Source organism: Dreissena polymorpha, chromosome 10, assembly GCF_020536995.1.
Source record: "Dreissena polymorpha isolate Duluth1 chromosome 10, UMN_Dpol_1.0, whole genome shotgun sequence".
NCBI lineage: Eukaryota > Metazoa > Mollusca > Bivalvia > Myida > Dreissenidae > Dreissena > Dreissena polymorpha.
The window spans coordinates 52,043,335-52,060,732 of record NC_068364.1 but is presented as its reverse complement, the minus strand read 5'-3'; the positions used below and the strand labels follow the sequence as shown (position 1 = coordinate 52,060,732).

General features: G+C 36.1%; 2 protein-coding genes across 3 annotated transcripts in view; one reads left to right on the top strand and one right to left on the bottom strand.

Annotated features, from left to right (window-relative positions):
- Positions 1–17,398, bottom strand: part of LOC127848789 (uncharacterized) — a 129,141-nt gene that overhangs the window by 78,890 nt on the left and 32,853 nt on the right. The window lies entirely within an intron of this gene.
- Positions 3,096–17,215, top strand: LOC127848787 (E3 ubiquitin-protein ligase RNF213-like). The gene is made up of 3 exons (XM_052381397.1): positions 3,096–13,661; positions 14,006–14,127; positions 14,511–17,215. Exons 1-2 carry the CDS (start codon positions 3,162–3,164, stop codon positions 14,123–14,125), a joined length of 10,620 nt encoding a protein of 3,539 aa, XP_052237357.1. The 5' UTR covers positions 3,096–3,161; the 3' UTR covers positions 14,126–14,127; positions 14,511–17,215.

Sequence of the window (17,398 nt, the reverse complement as noted above, 5' to 3'; positions counted from 1 at the left end):
CATTTGGCACATTTGTTCACCAACATTGGACGGTGTGTCCCGCGAAAGAATTAAGTCGATATCTCCAAGGTCAAGGTCACACTTTGAGTTCAAAGGTCAAAAATGGCCATAAATGAGCTTGTCCGGACCAAAACTATTTCATTCATTGTGAGATTTTAAAATCATTTGGCACATTTGTTCACCATCATTGGACGGTGTGTCGCGCGAAACAATTGATATCTTCAACATCAAGGTCACACTGTGAGTTCAAAGGTCAAAAATGGCCTTAAATGATCTTGTCCGGGCCAATACTTTGTCATTCATTGTTAGATTTTAAAATTACTCGGTACATTTGTTCACAATCATTGGACGATGTGTCATGCGAAAGAATTACGTCGATATCTCCAAGGTCAAGGTCACACTTTGAGTTGAAAAGTCAGAAATGGCCATAAATGAGCTTATACGGGCCATAACTATGTCGTTCATTGTGAGATTTTAAAATGACTCTGTACATTAATTTTGTTCACAGTAATTGGACGGCGTGTCATGAAAAAGAATTCAATAGTTCAAAGGTCAAAATGGCCATAAATGATAATGGCATAATAATTCTTAAAAATCGCCATAAATTAGCTTCTCTTGTTTTGTGAAGACAGCATGCAAAATAGTCTGTGTCAATGCGGCATGTGGGGGTATACGTCACGTCTGTGACAAAGCTCTAGTTTCTACTGTTTCTTCATCTTTCATCAGGCAACTTCAAAGTAAGCACCACAGCATGTGGAAATAGCTCATAAGGCCTATTATCCAAGCTCGATGGTCACAATAATTAAAGTGGAAATACATACATGGTCATAATACATCATGTCTTACTGTTACTTCACCATGCATTTGGCATTTTAACAATAACATGCCAAAAATGTTTGCATGTATAAGGCATGTTATATGACCCTAGCACATAGAGAAAAGTCACACTTAGTTGTCAGTGGTTAAATGTGCACAAAGTACAGCTGGTTTGGTCTGTAACTTCATCATTCATGAGACATTTTAAAATCAACAAATGGTCTTCATTTCGTGATGATGTTATTGCTGCAAGGCCTTTGTGCCTGCTCAAATGTAAAGATAATACTTAAAAGTGAAAAGTCAAAGCATGGGCATGATACAAGTTATTCACAGACTCATTTTTCATCATTTTAAAATTAACCCTGTCAAAAAGATATATTGTGATATATATATTTTAATGTGTTACGTTTTTTGTTAATATTCAATTAATACATTCTTTATAATTGGCTCAACATATTGCCAACAGGCATCTAGTTCAGCATTTCTAATTAGACTACAGTTTAAACGGAATGGGACAAAAGGTTCCTTAGTACCCTACCGGTGAAACAGGTTCTATTGTTTTCCCCATTTACATCTGTCTGTTTGTCCGAATATGGATCTGCAATAAGATAAATGAACTGAAATTATGTTGATGAAACATATGCTAGGTTGATTGAACTTGGTAGGTGGATAGATGGCTATAATTCAACAGGTACTTGAGCTAGGTTGATGAAAACTCTCTATTTGGATAGAGGGTCATATGGGAAATTTGCAATTTATTTTAGTTGCTTTGTCAAAGCAAAGTTGTGGTTGTTATTGTTACAGAAGTAAGTGGAACCTAAAATGTGCAAACTGAGACAACTCAAAATGTACCTAAGCTAGATTAATCAAACTCAGCATGTGGATAGAGGGACATATGGAGAATATACAAGTTATTTTAGTTTTTCGTAAGACCAGAATTGTTGTTGTGTTTACTTTGGTTAAAGAAATTATTGGAAACTAAAGTCTGGATCCTGCCAAACATTGACAATACTTAAGCTAGGTTGATTAGCATTATAAAGAGTCTGGTTTTACTCCAACAACATTAACCTGAAAGGGGACTGCTGTTAGGTATGTGAGAAAGCTTTTATCTATCGAAATACTAGAGTGTATATCAAATTTTCCACGACAAACCTGTTTTCAATGTCTGCAGTTCAAGTATTTTACTGTTTTGTTCCAGACTTACAGAGGATCTAACTTCTTCAATTATAGACATCTACTTCACTAACCAAATTATGCCAAAAGAAATGTACGAGTTGTTTTTCAGTCAGGTTGAACATGCAAATTTTTGGGAACTCATATGGCATGTAGAAGGAAAGCGAAGTCATTGCATTCTTCAGAATCCAACATTTGTTGCGTTTCAGAAGAAACTTCAATCTGTTGTATTAAGCATTAAAAACCGAGAAATCAGCATTGAAGTTTTGATTAAAATTAAATACACAGAAGAATCTACTCGAAAGCTTCTTAAGATTGGTGGCCTGGATGAGACTGATATGAAACAAATACCAAAGTTTATTAAAGAATACAATGCTGTATTAGTTAAGTCCTGTGATGAGGTTTCAGAAGTTTTGAGTGAACTGCAAACTTTTCCTGGAGTGGAAGTGAAAATAAGAGGTTTTGAATGCATTAAAGGAATTATTGATGAAAAAAGAAAACTACTTAATGCAAAGAAATTATCTGTTAAAGATATACAGTCACCAAGAAAATTTTGGGGTGAATACGATTTTTTTCCAAAATTATGTCAACCACTACATGTCATTATCCAATCAAGAGTTTTCAAAAATTTAGTGGATGTTGAAATGGCATTTGAGTCTGAGGAAGCTATGTATGCAGACAATGAGTTTGATGATACTTTGCTCTCAATGAGATTTTTATTTGAGGATAGCTCTGAAGATCCTGTTACAGAAGAATCAGAGGCGGTTAGAAAAATTACTTGTGCACTGTCATTTATGGCAACAAAAGGTATTGATTTGTACAAAAATGCCTGGTTTGCTTTGGAAGAAAAACCTAAATCTGTTACGATGATTGATGTTCGTAAAATGTTTGCCGGCTCAGTTTTGTCTAAGGAAATTGACTTTTTTGAAAAATACACAACCCATCATCTTCAAGTAACAGTTAAATCTACATTGGAGCAGATGGCAAATTTAGGAAAACTGTGTGAAAATATTAAAGTTATTGAATCGCTACTATCATCGTTTGGCTATAAGGTTAGTTCAGACTCGGACGTCCAGCATGCTCTAAATTCCATAGCCAATCTTCAAAAGCAGAATATTGTGGATGTGTCGTTTGCTGTAATTATAAAAGATATAGATGTTGTGTTTAAACTTATGAAAGATTTTGATGATGATACCACTGATATAATGAAAGAGATGGCAAATTCAACGCAACTGTTGGACTTCTTAAAAAGCATAGATGATGATGTGCGCAATCTAATTGATGCGGTAGAAGATATATCCGAATCACATGTACAAGAATCAACAGTGTCAGCCCTAATAGAGACTAAAAAGTTCCTTCACCCAATCTTCAAACACCACGAAGACGGTGGTGATGTGATCGGGTTTCTACATTGTGTCCACAAGCAAATCAACAATTTAAAAGATTTAAAAACATTTCCAGCAAAAGTTTCTGAATGCATGAATAATTTACACAATTTGAAGTCTTTGTACAAGGGTGTTGCTAACAGAGGTGAGCAGACACGAGATATCATAAAAAGTATAATAACGAAAGGCATATTTGAGTTTGATTTACAAAGTAACCAAGTTACTGTTATGGCTACTTACAAGGAAAACAAAGTCAAGCACCCTAAATCCGAAACGTCTTTGGTTGACTTGCGTAGTCGAGCGCTTCTGTTACTCAACACTGAACGACAGTTAGAAAAGAGCAACGTCAACCCAATGGAATTAAAAACTTTTGTCAGCATTATTGATCTTTGCCTTGGCATAAAGGATACACTTTTATCATTACATTCTTCAGGACACATTGACTATTTATCTTATAAAAAGAAGATCGGACGAGATGAATTGGACAAAGAAATCAGAAACCTGAAAAGTCGTCTTAAAATGTGGAAATCAGAACTATTAGAGTGCAGGCGGGATTATTATTTGATGAACTATTTAAATGGAAGTCAGATTCACCGCCTTTACGACTTCCTTGAAAGATCAACATCCGGAGATGATGTGAGCACATTCCTTAAATTTATTCATCCAAAGTTGTCATCAGGACTTATAAAAACAATATATGATCAAACAGGAATTGGGGCTCATGGCTTTTTGTCGCACATTGGACGTTGCCTTCATACCGTTTATAAGGATCTACCATCTAGTTTGTACAGAAGGGCTCTGACAGATATAGAAGAAACTTCAAACACATTATCGGATGTTGTTCACGAAGGAAGACTAATGCTTTTGAATCTTGAAGAAAATAGTGATTTTGTTGCGCGAACACTAATGGCCTTGTATTACAATACATTCAAGAGTCTTCCAGAACCATCACAAGTTATGTTTTGTTCAGGTGAAACTTCATGTGATGACATAGACCTGTTTCTGGGAAGATGTCTGTGTTCAAAAAAGTTTTTTGGACATGCACCTTTGTTTTGCGTTGCTTATGTTGAGAAATTACCAAATGAATTACAGTTCCATTTGGTAGACAGACTTAGGGACTTAGAAAACGTTGATGATTTCAGATTGTCAGTGATATGTAGGGGATCAAAGAACCACCCATTCGTAGATCAGTTAGCGGAATATATGTCGGCTGTACAGCCTGTGTCAGACAATTTATTCTCTACGATCTTACAACAGATATATCCACAAATCACAACCTTCACCTCTGAAGTGGCAGGTTTGGGAAAATCAACTGTAATATCAAAGACAGCCAGAAAGGAACGAAAGAGCATCATCACTGTTCATGTAAGTGGTCAGATAAATAGAGATGATTTCGTTGTAAATCTCAAATCACTTAACATTAAAGAGCATCATGTAATGCATTTGGATATAGGAAGTGTGGATGACCCTCGAGAATTGGACACACTGGTATTTGAATTGTTGGTATTATCATACGTTTCTGCTGGCACCACTGCCTACTGCTTACCTACAACATCAGTGTACATAGAAATTGCAAACACAATTAATAATACTTTAAGGAATTCTTTACCAACAACGACTGCTTTTAAAAGGATACATTTGAATTGGACTCATTTCGATGACTTCACAGCAAGCAGGGAATTGTTTAGTGCAACTCAGATTGTGTGCCATTACCTCAAGGCTCTTGACCAAAATTACTTAGACACGCTCGAAATTCATTTTCAGGGAGCTGATGCTGTTAAACCTTTAGCAGGAAATGAATGCAGAAAACTTCTCAGGGGACATTTAAATATGTCCTCAGACATTTCTTATTCAATTGTGCATACATTCCTGAATGTTTTAGCAGATCAACTGAAGAAATTTTCTGCAAGTGTATATTTCAGAATATCCAGCATTTCCGACATGCTTGGATGCCAACATGTCGGTTCCGTTAGAAGTTGCTTGATAAAGGCTATGGTAGAGGTTGCAAGAGAATTTGCATCTAGGTCTGTGAATGCATGTCGGTCGACGCAAAGCAATGCTACGGATGACAGGTCCAAAACGAATACTGATCTCGCCACAAAGTTAGTGAACAGAACGGACAGTATGATAAGATGGGAGGAAAGTAACCATTTGATATATGTGTTTCACAATCAGAATATTCAAACGCTTTCTCCGATGTATCGTGAAAAGCTGAAGGTTCCTGGGCATATACTGAAGCTGTTTCAGACGCAGATGAACAAAGAACTGGAAAATTACGATCAAAAAAACCAATCTCAATTGCAAGATATTTTGCAACGTGTTGCCAGAAAAGACCCATCACCGATTTCGAAATGCATATTGAACAAAATGTGTGACCAGTACGCCTTAACACCGGACAACCTTCTAAAAATGGTTTTGATTATGCTACGGATACAGGCTAATGTACCTGTTGTCGTCATGGGAGAAACGGGTTGTGGAAAAACCTCCTTGATCAGATATCTTGCAGGTATATGTGAAATTTCTTTTAGTGTTGTGAATATTCATGCTGGTACAACCAAGCAGAATGTGATAAAGTCTGTGTTGTTAGAACATGAACTATGTTTACAAACTCCGTGCGTTCAAAGATGGTTGTTCTTGGATGAAATAAATACATCGGAATGTATTGGGGTTATATGTGATATAATATGTCATCACACATGTAATGGGAAGCGTCTTGCTCCAAATCTTGCAATATTAGGAGCCTGCAATCCTTACAAACTTCGAACTGTGGACTCAATAAATACAGCTGGCCTGTCTTCGAAAGTGAAAACGGATGATCTCTCCAAATTAGTGTATCGAGTTTTGCCCTTACCAGAGATGATGGTAGACTTTGTGTGGGACTTCGGAAGTTTGAGTGATACAGACGAACAAAGATACATTATTAGAATGACAGAATCGATGTTAAAGTCTGGTTTCAAAATGCAAACATTACTTTCTGACATGCTGTGCATATCTCAAGCATTTGTTCGAAATGAAGAAAAGTCGTCATTCGTGGTCAGCCTTCGAGATGTCAACAGATGTATCCGTCTTGTTTCATGGTTTGTTAATGTACTTTCGAAAAACTCGTCGCTGTTTTCGAATACTTTAACTGTGAACAATGAAGTAAAGGCCATTATTCTTGCTCTTACTCATTGCTACCACAGTCGCTTTACTGACAAATCATCTCGACTCTTGTATAGGGAACGGCTGGCTATTCCTTTGATAAAGCAGAAAGTGGGAATAAAAACAGCAGCTGATATACATGACATTATTAAAGATGCTCAAAGCGATTTCTTGAACAGAATGGATTTGCCACCTGGAACTGCAAAAAACACAGCACTGAAAGAAAATGTGTTTATGATTTTGGTCTGCATTCTGAACAGAATTCCGATATTTGTAGTAGGTAAACCAGGCTGCAGCAAGTCATTGGCCATACAAGTTATTCGCAGTAATTTGAGAGGAAAGGATTCAAAAGATGACTTCTTCAAGACGCTTCCACAGCTACATTGTGTGTCATTTCAAGGCTCAGAATCATCAACCTCAGACGGAATCTTGAAAGTCTTTGAAAAGGCCGAAAGGTACCAAGAGTCAAACACCAATGAGGATGTTCTTTCTGTTGTTATTCTTGATGAAATTGGACTTGCTGAAATATCGAGATTTAACCCATTGAAAGTATTACATAATCTTCTTGAACCTGACGGAAAATCTGTCCCAAATGTAGCGGTTGTTGGTATATCAAATTGGGCGCTAGATGCTTCTAAAATGAACAGAGCAATACATCTTTCAAGGCCCGACATGGACGAAGAAGAACTTTTTGAAACAGGAAAATCAATATGTCTGTCATTCATTGAGCAAATACAAACTGCAAAGCCAGGACTCTTTGCAAATGAACTAAATAGTAAAATGGCATTGTCTGACATACTTTCAGACTTGGAAAATATTGCATTGGCATATGTAAGCTATACAAAAAAGCTTCACTTTAAGAATTTTCACGGTCTGCGCGACTTTTATGCTCTGGTAAAATACATCGCAAAGCGTCTTTCGAAAGAAACCATGGTGACTGTGGAAACGAAATCACATGCAATAATGGAAGGGCTCCAACGCAATTTTGGCGGACTCAAAAGTGAACGTCAGCGTTTGCTGGCTGAATTCCAGGCCTGTGTTTCATCAACCGCACCTAACTGGCATGTTCCCGCGCTTATAAAAGAAAATATACAAGACACAATTGCTAGGCATCTGATGGTTATAACAAGCGGTGAATCAGTATTGGGTCTTATTGACCAGATTTTAAGAGAGGCTGACAGAAGCAAACCGGAAAGGATATTTGGTAGCCAGTTTGAAGAAGATTTGACCGATGATTACCATTACAGGATTCTAAGCAGAATTATTTTGTGCATGGAGCAAGGAGTGGTTTTGATTCTCAGAGATCTAGAGCATATTTATGGAAGCCTGTACGACATGCTCAATCAGAATTACACTAGAATCGGAAAAAAGAACAATTGTCGAGTCGCCCTTGGACCACACAGTAATCCATTTTGCCATGTTGCGGACTCATTCAGATGTATCGTGCTTGTAGAAGCAACTAGATTGGATCTTACTGATCCGCCATTCCTGAACAGATTTGAAAAACAGTTCTTGTCCTTTGCGGATATTTTATCAGAGCATCAAACTGGTCTCGTTCAGAGATTGAAACTGTGGGTTGACCATATTAGTATAATTAAAGGACGAACGTTCTCGAGAGATGACATTTTCCCTATATATAGCGATGAGCTGCTAGTTTCCATTGTTTTATCAGTTTCACAACTTGAAAAAAATGATGACAATGATGACAGCATTTTCATAAAATGCAAACACCTACTGATGTGGATTATTAAACCTGAAGCTGTTTTGCGGATACAACATGCTGAGGATTCACTTATTCGAATGGCCAGCAGTGGCATTATTCAGGAATATTTCGAATTGCCACTGCATGAAGGACTCGAAAATTTGATAAAGTTTCATAGAGCCCAAAGTGACAGGTCCATGTTCCAGGATACCATGTGCACGGAAGACAATATATCCACTCCTACCCGTTTGTGTATTGTGTTTACAAATAGCAATATCCACACGCGCATACCAGAAAACCTACTAGATGTAAAAATCCAAACGGAAAAATTGGGCGCCTTCAAATCGGAAAAACAACTTTATAGTAGATTGCAAGAATTTTGGAGTAGTGAAAAGAATGTGCTTTTGATCCACTGTCACGCGGTAGACGATCAGCGACACCTTACTTTAACAATGACCTCAGTGAACAAATTTCGTGAAGAAAAAAATGAACTCAGTCAGTTGACGACTTTTAAATTTGTTTACATGATTCTACACATGAGTACCAAGGTATTGCAAGGAACAGCTTCACCGTCAGAAGTTCAAACTCATCCATTAGGAGAAATTAATTTCTTATCTGGTTGGGATCTAGTTACCCTGGAGAGTTTGATTAAACCAGTCTTCCCACTTCCGCAGTTGTGTTCGCACACTTTAAAGGGTGCAGTACAGAGCATGCGTCCACTGAATAAGGTCATTCAGGAAAATTTGTTCTGGTGTTTCTCAAGAATTCGGTATGGTCGAAGAAGTAGAAATATTGAAAGTGTTTCGAAAGTTATACGTACAATAGAATCATCTGAACAATTCTTGAGTGTTCTTGAGGAAAAAATTATGGATTACATAGAGGAAACAACGGATGGCAATTGCAATGAAGGATGGTTTAGGATTATCGCGAACGATATCAATGCGTTAAATACCAGCGCAACTCTCTTAGATGCTTTGATGAAGCATATTGAATTGACAATTAAAATGCCACTTGCAAAACTGATATTTAAATTAGAAGACATCGGCGCGTTGGACAGTTTTTTCGTTAACGACGCAAGATCGGAGTTACGTCGGGAATACTGGCTGTCCATGTTTAACAATGAGAAATTTTCAGTTGTTAAAAGCCAGGATGAATCTGGACCAGAGAGTTTCCAGTGCACAATACCTGACCTGTCTTTAGCCATGCCATTTAGTAGGCAAATATTTATGGACATCGAGTCTACGAAAGATATATTTTTGAACGAGGTACGCAGCGCAAAAGCAAAATGTAACATTGAAACAGATGACGAACTTCCTCCGGAAGTAATGAGTGAGCTGATTAATCAGCACAAAGACATAATATCTTCGAAAATTAGATTATGTGAGTGGATGGGATACATCAGAAATTTCTTTTTGGATGACTACGTAGAGGACTACTGCAATCAGTTGTCGTATCAATGTTGCTATGGACTGAACCGATCGTTAAGAATTGAATGTACATCTTGGGCAATTAATCAAAAACTCAAAATCAGTAAACTTTCGCAACAATCACCCTTGGAAGCAATTGCATTGTTGCATTGTATTGGCTGGGTACATATGCCGCAGATTGGTTCATTTTTGCATATGTGCAGTGTGTTTGTGAATGCTTTTCCCTCTGCTGACAGTCCAATTAAACTTTTTACGTTTGCGCATTCAGAACCCATTGAACAGCCGACACAATTACTTGACCAGTTGGCAGAACAGCATATAGACCATGAGCATGACGAAATTGATTCACTTACAATGAAAAGTACTATTGACCATGAAACTGAATTGCAAGCTTACACGGATACCATAAGTACAGAAGCATTACAAAAGTGTGTTTCATTTCTGTGCTCGTATGCAATACCAACAAAAGAAAATCACCCTGATTTATCGAATTATACACAGTGGGAAAACATTTTCAAAAATCTCGTTCTAGCTTCTAGAAGCATTTCGGATTCTTCAAAAGAATATCAATCATTGCGTCTGTGCAGCGACATTTACGATTTGGCAGTAGTAAAGAGCAATGTTACAATGGGTTTGCTTTTTGGTCTAGGGGCGGCATTGAAGGAACACGAACTTGACTCTACCTTTGTTTCGTCTACGATAGCATCTATTATTGAATCTGTTCGTTCAGTGGATGATAATCAGGCTTTGTACAGAATAACCCGGCAGTACCTGAACAGTTGCCTCCTCTTAAACGAAAGAACGAATTTTTCTTTTCTCTTGGAGCTGTTGGATAGCGGCACGATTCCATTGAGTGATATACAATTGATAAAAGTTTCATTGGAGATAAGAATCGACTTAGCAACAGAGGAGGATAGGGATGTGTTGACACAAATTATTATGAATGACGCATTTTCAGAAACACATGATGATTGCTTCTTCACACATTTAGACAAATGTGTCCAATCTATATTTCAAAGAACAGGAACTATCGGGTCATTTGAAGTACTTATAACAGACTTGATAGAAGCCCAGTTTGTAAACAATTCTGAACAGTTTGATTCTGATTTAATATTGGCCTGTGGAAGGATATTTCAGACAAGGGAAGAACGCCCAGTTGGCATACAGTTTCTGACGGCAATTGCATACATTCGTGCTGTTATACGCCATCTTTCAGTAGACGTTCTGTCTGTTGATCCTTTGTTTGAGACGTTTGTAACCGTTTTGTCTGGACTTGAAAATAACAAAATTGGCCACAAGATCTTTATTTTATTTCTGAAATATTTTGCAGCTGATAAAAGCATATCAGATGTCATGCATTTGTACACAAAATTGAGTGACCAAACAACACGTGGACAGATATGTCAATGGACTAGTGGATATTTTCACACATGCTCTGAGTTTAATACTCTTGTCTATCATAACAGAACAGACGTATTGAATGAGGCAAACGTGTATTTTCAATCTGACGATAAAAGACCAAAACAGTTTACGTCTTATTTGGTAAAGTCTTTGGAGAAAACGCACACAGCCTTACAACCTCTGCTTGCATTTACCCTTGCCGTGAAGGAATTTTATTTGCCAGCGTATATAAAAGTGACCGATGACACAAGCAAATCACTCGCACAACCATTTGAAGAGGTGTTTACGAAGTGTCTGTCGCAAGAACAAAACAGTTTTTTGAAATGTGTTTTAGGGCTCCATGATTTTGCCGACGAACGCTTGATGCATGGTCCTGAAACAAACTACCAACAATTTGTGTTGAATTCAGTTCTGGTCTCTTCATTCGCATTGGCATTGTCTTGCCAGTACTCTAAGGATGAAACGCACACCTTGCCTCCAATTACCCAGTGTCTTGTTTGCCCGTTGGAAGAAAGCACCCGGTATTTCACAGACATGACAGATTCTTCACCAACGCACTCTTTTCATTGTGTTGATGAAAAAAGTGACCCGATGTATCATTGCACATGTGGCAATACAATTGTGTTCCATGTTAGACATCCTTACTCAAAGTGCATGCTCTGTGGCTCTGATGTTGATTTACAAACTATTGTTAAGGGGACAAATACAGGCAATTCAAGTCCAAATTCTATGGCTAATAAAACACTGTCTTCCACTGCTAAAGAAGTTCTTGGATTTTTAGCTAAGGGCGAAATCGTGGGATCGATTGCGTTGAGATTCACAACATCCGAGGAGGTTGTACCCTTATTGGCAGGAGTCAACAGTTATCCATCTTTAAATAGTTGCAATGTTTTGTGGGAGAATCTACATCAACATTGGGCAAATGTAAAGGAAATGCTCAATTTGGAGGATTTTGAAACAGGCATATTCTTCCATTTAGTCATGCGGAATGGCAATGAACTTTTGTTTAGGAGACGTTTAAGCCTACAAAATCAGAGTGAACGGTTGAGATGGGAATCAGAGTTTGAAAAGATCGTTGAAGCTGTTGAAAATAACATATTGAACGAAATCGCTGCCTTTGTGAGGGAAAGTGACACTAAATTCGGTTTAGATCCAACTTCAATTGAACTTCAAATTCGTGAAGCTGATCAGGCGTGTAACGATGAGTTACATACGTTATTCAGAGTGACACGGTGTGCTGGTAAAGTCGACTTTGTACGACAACTCTGGAGACAAAGATTACGATTTCCATTTCTGCAATATGTTGTAGAGAATGAAAATGTTCTTAAACTTCCGGATCATATTCACAGCATTATTCAATGGCACATGTCAGTGGTCGCTAATATTAACTATACCTTGAAACGGAACGAATGCTTTGAAATGACAGTGAACGAATACCAAAACCGTTTGAGGGATACAAATGCTAAATCTGCAAGTAAAAAGAGGTTCAAGAATTTCAAAGAATCGTGGAATGTATTGGCACTAGAATATCCAGATTTGAAAATCAATAAAATCGACATATCAAGCAAAATGGCTGAATGCTTGATTTTCGATTCAGATGGATCTATATCAAAAGTGTTGAAGTGGTTAGTTAACACACAAAATAAATTGATCAGCCATGCACTACATTTGTCAAAAGACTGCACTAGTTTGCAGTTTCTATTACGATCACCCGACGTTTCATGTTGTCGCAGTGTACCAATAAGCGAAGTTAGAAAGGAAGATTTAGTTGCCCTTAATGACGAGTGGTTTATTGGGTTCATTATTGAGGAATCGCATTGTGGTCTTCAGTATGGGCATGGACGACAAATAGAATATGATTTCATTAATATTGAAAAACGACTTGCTGAAAAACTGTTGTTCGCTAAAGCATTCGTGGTTTTCAATGACCTTCCGCGAATCGTGTTCATTGATGAACTGTACCGAAACTTTTTAACTCTGGTTAAAGAAGTTTGCGATTCTATTGAGCAGTCACCACTGCCAATCGACTTGGAAGAATCAATTAAAAGAAAAAGTGAGGATAATAAAAGTCTTTCAGTTGAGTTACTGAACAGTTTAGACATGATCATGACTATTCTTAAACACACTCAGTGTAACCCTTATAAACCGTTGATAGACTTCGTAAATGAAAGAAAATCTGTTGCACGGGGCTTTCCGACTCATCATTTGCCAAGTCCTGAAAGCAGGCTAGTCGTTGGACATGTTATATCATTTCACGAGTTTCTAGAGGAATTGAGTGCCGAACGCATTATCGAAGGTTTGAGCGACGAATATCATTCGGAGTTGGACGGTGAAGCAGTTAATCACTTGACAAGTATTCAGAACATCAGGATAGCGGAACTAATTTTAAAAGCGATCAAACGACTCACTTACAGATGTATTTTTATGAGTAATGTTCCAAAAGACCAGACCCTTATACAGTTCCTGTCCGAGCCTTCGTTTTGGCCCTCAGGTGTGTTTCAAAATAATCGCATAGTAATTGACGGACAGGATGAAGATATTGCTGAATTATTTCCACAAGCCGTTACGATATGTCATGTTGGGACGGTGTGCCAAATATTGGCTGATATCCTTGAGGTAAACTTCAGTAATTTCTTTGTATCATTGAAGTATTAACATTTCAATATTAAAATTATCCTTATTCGAAAATTGATCTCTAAGTGCTGCTATAGTGTTCAATTAATTTTCAGATATTTACAAAATTGCTTAGGTCAGTTAAGTTAATTGACAATACTAAACAATATCAATTTGTTTATTTTTTTGTTTAATTTTTATAAGCAACTTGTGGTAACAAGTGGAAAAAACATTTTCAGTGAGTTTCGAACTCCTGTTGTGTGACAGAATTTCGTTTGATATCTTGAACAACATCAGTTTGGATATCCCGTTTGAAAAAGGTTAACTATTAAAAATTGTCGCTTCAGAATCTAAAACAGGGTGAAGTGAAGATAAATAGGGTAATTACGAGCTGGAAGTCAAAATCAGAGCAGACACAGAAAAAACCAACTCCGAAAAAAGCTTTAAAGAAACTTAAGGGTTTTTAAAGGTAATAAATAAAATAGAAATATTTAAAAGGTAAATGTTACCATATTATTTCAATATTCATGGTCTGTATATTTTTGAAAAATATGTGTAGCTTTAAGATATTCGACTTATGATAGATACAATTATGAGTTGTTTCCTTAATGTATGTTTTATACCATCAGCCTTGCTATGATATAATGAGCCATTATGTCAAGCATTTTTTTTAAATATTTAACAACATGTCGATAAAGTCAATCGCGCATTTGATTTTTCATTCTGGTGTTCAGCTTAATATTTTTTTTATGAACTTTTGAAAATATAACATGAAGACAAAAAAACGTTGCACACGAACTCATTTACGAGATTGATTTATTGATCTTTTCATAATGCATGTGTGATTTGTAGCGTCGGACACAGTGCAAGACGTACATACTGGTGAAAGCAAGACGTACATACTGGTGAAACTGTTGTGTTGAATTGTCAATGTCGTTCGGATCTTATTGGAAACAAGTTGTCAGATAATGTGAAGAAACGACCACAATCGATTGTTCGTAACGTTCGAGTAACAAGTACAAATCGAGTGTGATATCCAAGGACGAAAAACTGGTATTCAGTTGTGTAAATAAGCTTACTGAATAGTGTTGACTGTTTTTGTATGTTTTATTTAATGTTTTGGATTAAATGCGAACATGTGTTTACTATATTGTACATATTTTCTCTCAGTTTATATAAATTCCCGTGTGTTTCTTGTAATTCCGAAATTGACTAGGTTGGAGTAAAGTTGTTTTATGTTGGAGTAAATTTTCTGAGCTATTTCGAGTAGTTCAGTCTGCAATTACATGTGCCCTTTTTTTTCGAAGCACTTACCTATCCTTTTTTACTTGTGTACAGTATTTAGTATATATTCTCTCTATACGCAATATGTGCACCGTAAGTGTGTAGGACTTACTGCGTTATACATTTCTCTGTTTGTATATATGATGTCTAATCTGTTGAACATACTAAACGTTGTAAAGAAATTGTGTTAATTATATTCAATATAATCATTTTTGTTTGTTTTTATTTTTGATATTTTTGTAAATGTATCGATTTTTCACTAGTGTAAATACATGCACCCCGTATTGCTTTTGATAGGTATGGTTATATCGTGTTAACATGTATCATACGTATCGGACACTTTTTATATTGAAAATGTACATGTTCAGAGATTGTACTTTTGCGAATGACATGTAAAACATATACCAAGAAATTGTTCACAATGCACTCAATTTATAAACATATATTTGTGCTGACTTGTTTATAATATGTTTTGATGTAAGTTGATTTATTTGAAGTGTTTCAGTTGTTTGTTCGAGCATGAAGACATTGTCCGTTATGCTTTCTTGAATGACACGTGTACAGTTTCGAATTGCTTTGGTAGAGAACTATTGAACATGCGTAACACTTCTGTGCTAAGCATATTGTTTTGAAAATGTATTATATGCTTTGCATTATAAAAATTTTACTGATGTACGATTAATGTATCTTTCAATGGTTTGTTTGGTCGAGTGTTGATCGTTTAAAATAACGCGTTTTATTTATCATTGTGATGAATGGGGCATGACATTGATATGCCGACCTAACTATTACAAATGTACATATATTTCCATGGTTTTGTCTTGTATGACCAACGCGATTAAAAAATGCAAAAAATAGCATTCAAAACTTTCACTCGTAAGCCTCATCGTCGATAAGTAATGGTCAGCGGTTTATTTGTTTTGAATCTTCATTCAGAACTTCCAAGTTATTTATTTAAGTTTTGTTTCACTTGATGTTTGATTGTTTGCATTGCTTTTTATGTAAATGCGTTGCTTTTACGTTTTCTTATCGAGATATATTCTGTGTCTTTTCTTCTATGCTTGACTAGAAACTTAAAATATACTTGTAATGTATTTTCGGTTTTCAATGTACCGGTAACATGTTAAATGTTTTGTATTTGAAGTAATTTAATAGTGTGTTATGTACTTTTTCGAAGACATATAAAATGCGTTGTGTATATGTTTTCCTTTTTATTGCTTAATATTAACCTTCGAAACGTTATTTAAAGCAGACATTTGGCGGGGTTGTTTAGAAAGTAAACAGTTTTATAGAAAACGCTACAAACGTTTTTATACAATTTGTTTATAAGGCATTATCTCCTTATAGCTGACAAATGTGCCCTATGTATAACCAACTATTTTACTAAAATCTGAAGTAAAAATCAACAAAGATAAATGGTTTTGTATCAGCATCTTTAGTTTGGGTTCATAAAATGTTTGAATTGGGTAAATATAATTGTTATAATTAATATGTAATATGTATAATCACTCCGTTTATTTAGTTTGTAAAACCTGTATTTGCATTGCTAACATGTAGCCATACGAAAACATACATTAAGTTGGTTTGAATAAGAAGTATAACATATTTCATGAATATTGTTATGCAGTTGATGTAATGTATGTGTTTATTTTCAAGGGCAATTTTTGAATTCTAAAAAGACATGTCAATATATATGGTGGTGAGGGCGTCAAGATGAACCATTCAAATATAAGTGTGTGGTTGTTCTGTTATGTAACGCAATTGATATATTTGTTAAGTAGGAGGAGTGTAGTTGTCCACGAATGTTTCATTTAATTTGTGTATAAACGTTTACCTACATTATATTGCAATACTATAAGGATGAATAATTAGTATTACATTTCTTGAAATATTAATATATTGGACCATTACCACTTCTTTAATTAGACTTTGAGAATAACAAGAAATGAGGTATGGCAGACTATTGTCATCAAGTGTATAAAAATAATAAAGTTATTCAGAGATGCCTTAATTAAATGTTAGTGTGATGGTTTATGTATTTTACTTTAGATTAAGATAAATACATGATTTTACGCCTATGTAATTGTTATCACTGTTGCCTTCATAACGTGTATGATTTTTTTTAATGCATACGATCTTTGAATATAGCTATCACGGTGCCTATACCACGTGACTTTCGGATCGTGTTGGGAGAATAAAGCGCGACCCAGTTAACATTTTTAAGGATCTCTTTTTAAATATTTCACCATTTTTAATGGGATAAAGTGGAGAGCCCGCTCATTCATAAGAGTTTTCTATAGGTATCATGATCTTTTTAAACAAATAAGTAATTTTTTTAGTAAAGTGCAACCGCGCGTTTGAACGGTTAGAAAAATGTCGGATCAGTGTGGGGACTTCATATTACAAACGCGCGGTTGCACTTTGCTGAAAAAATACTTATTTGTGTAAAAATATCA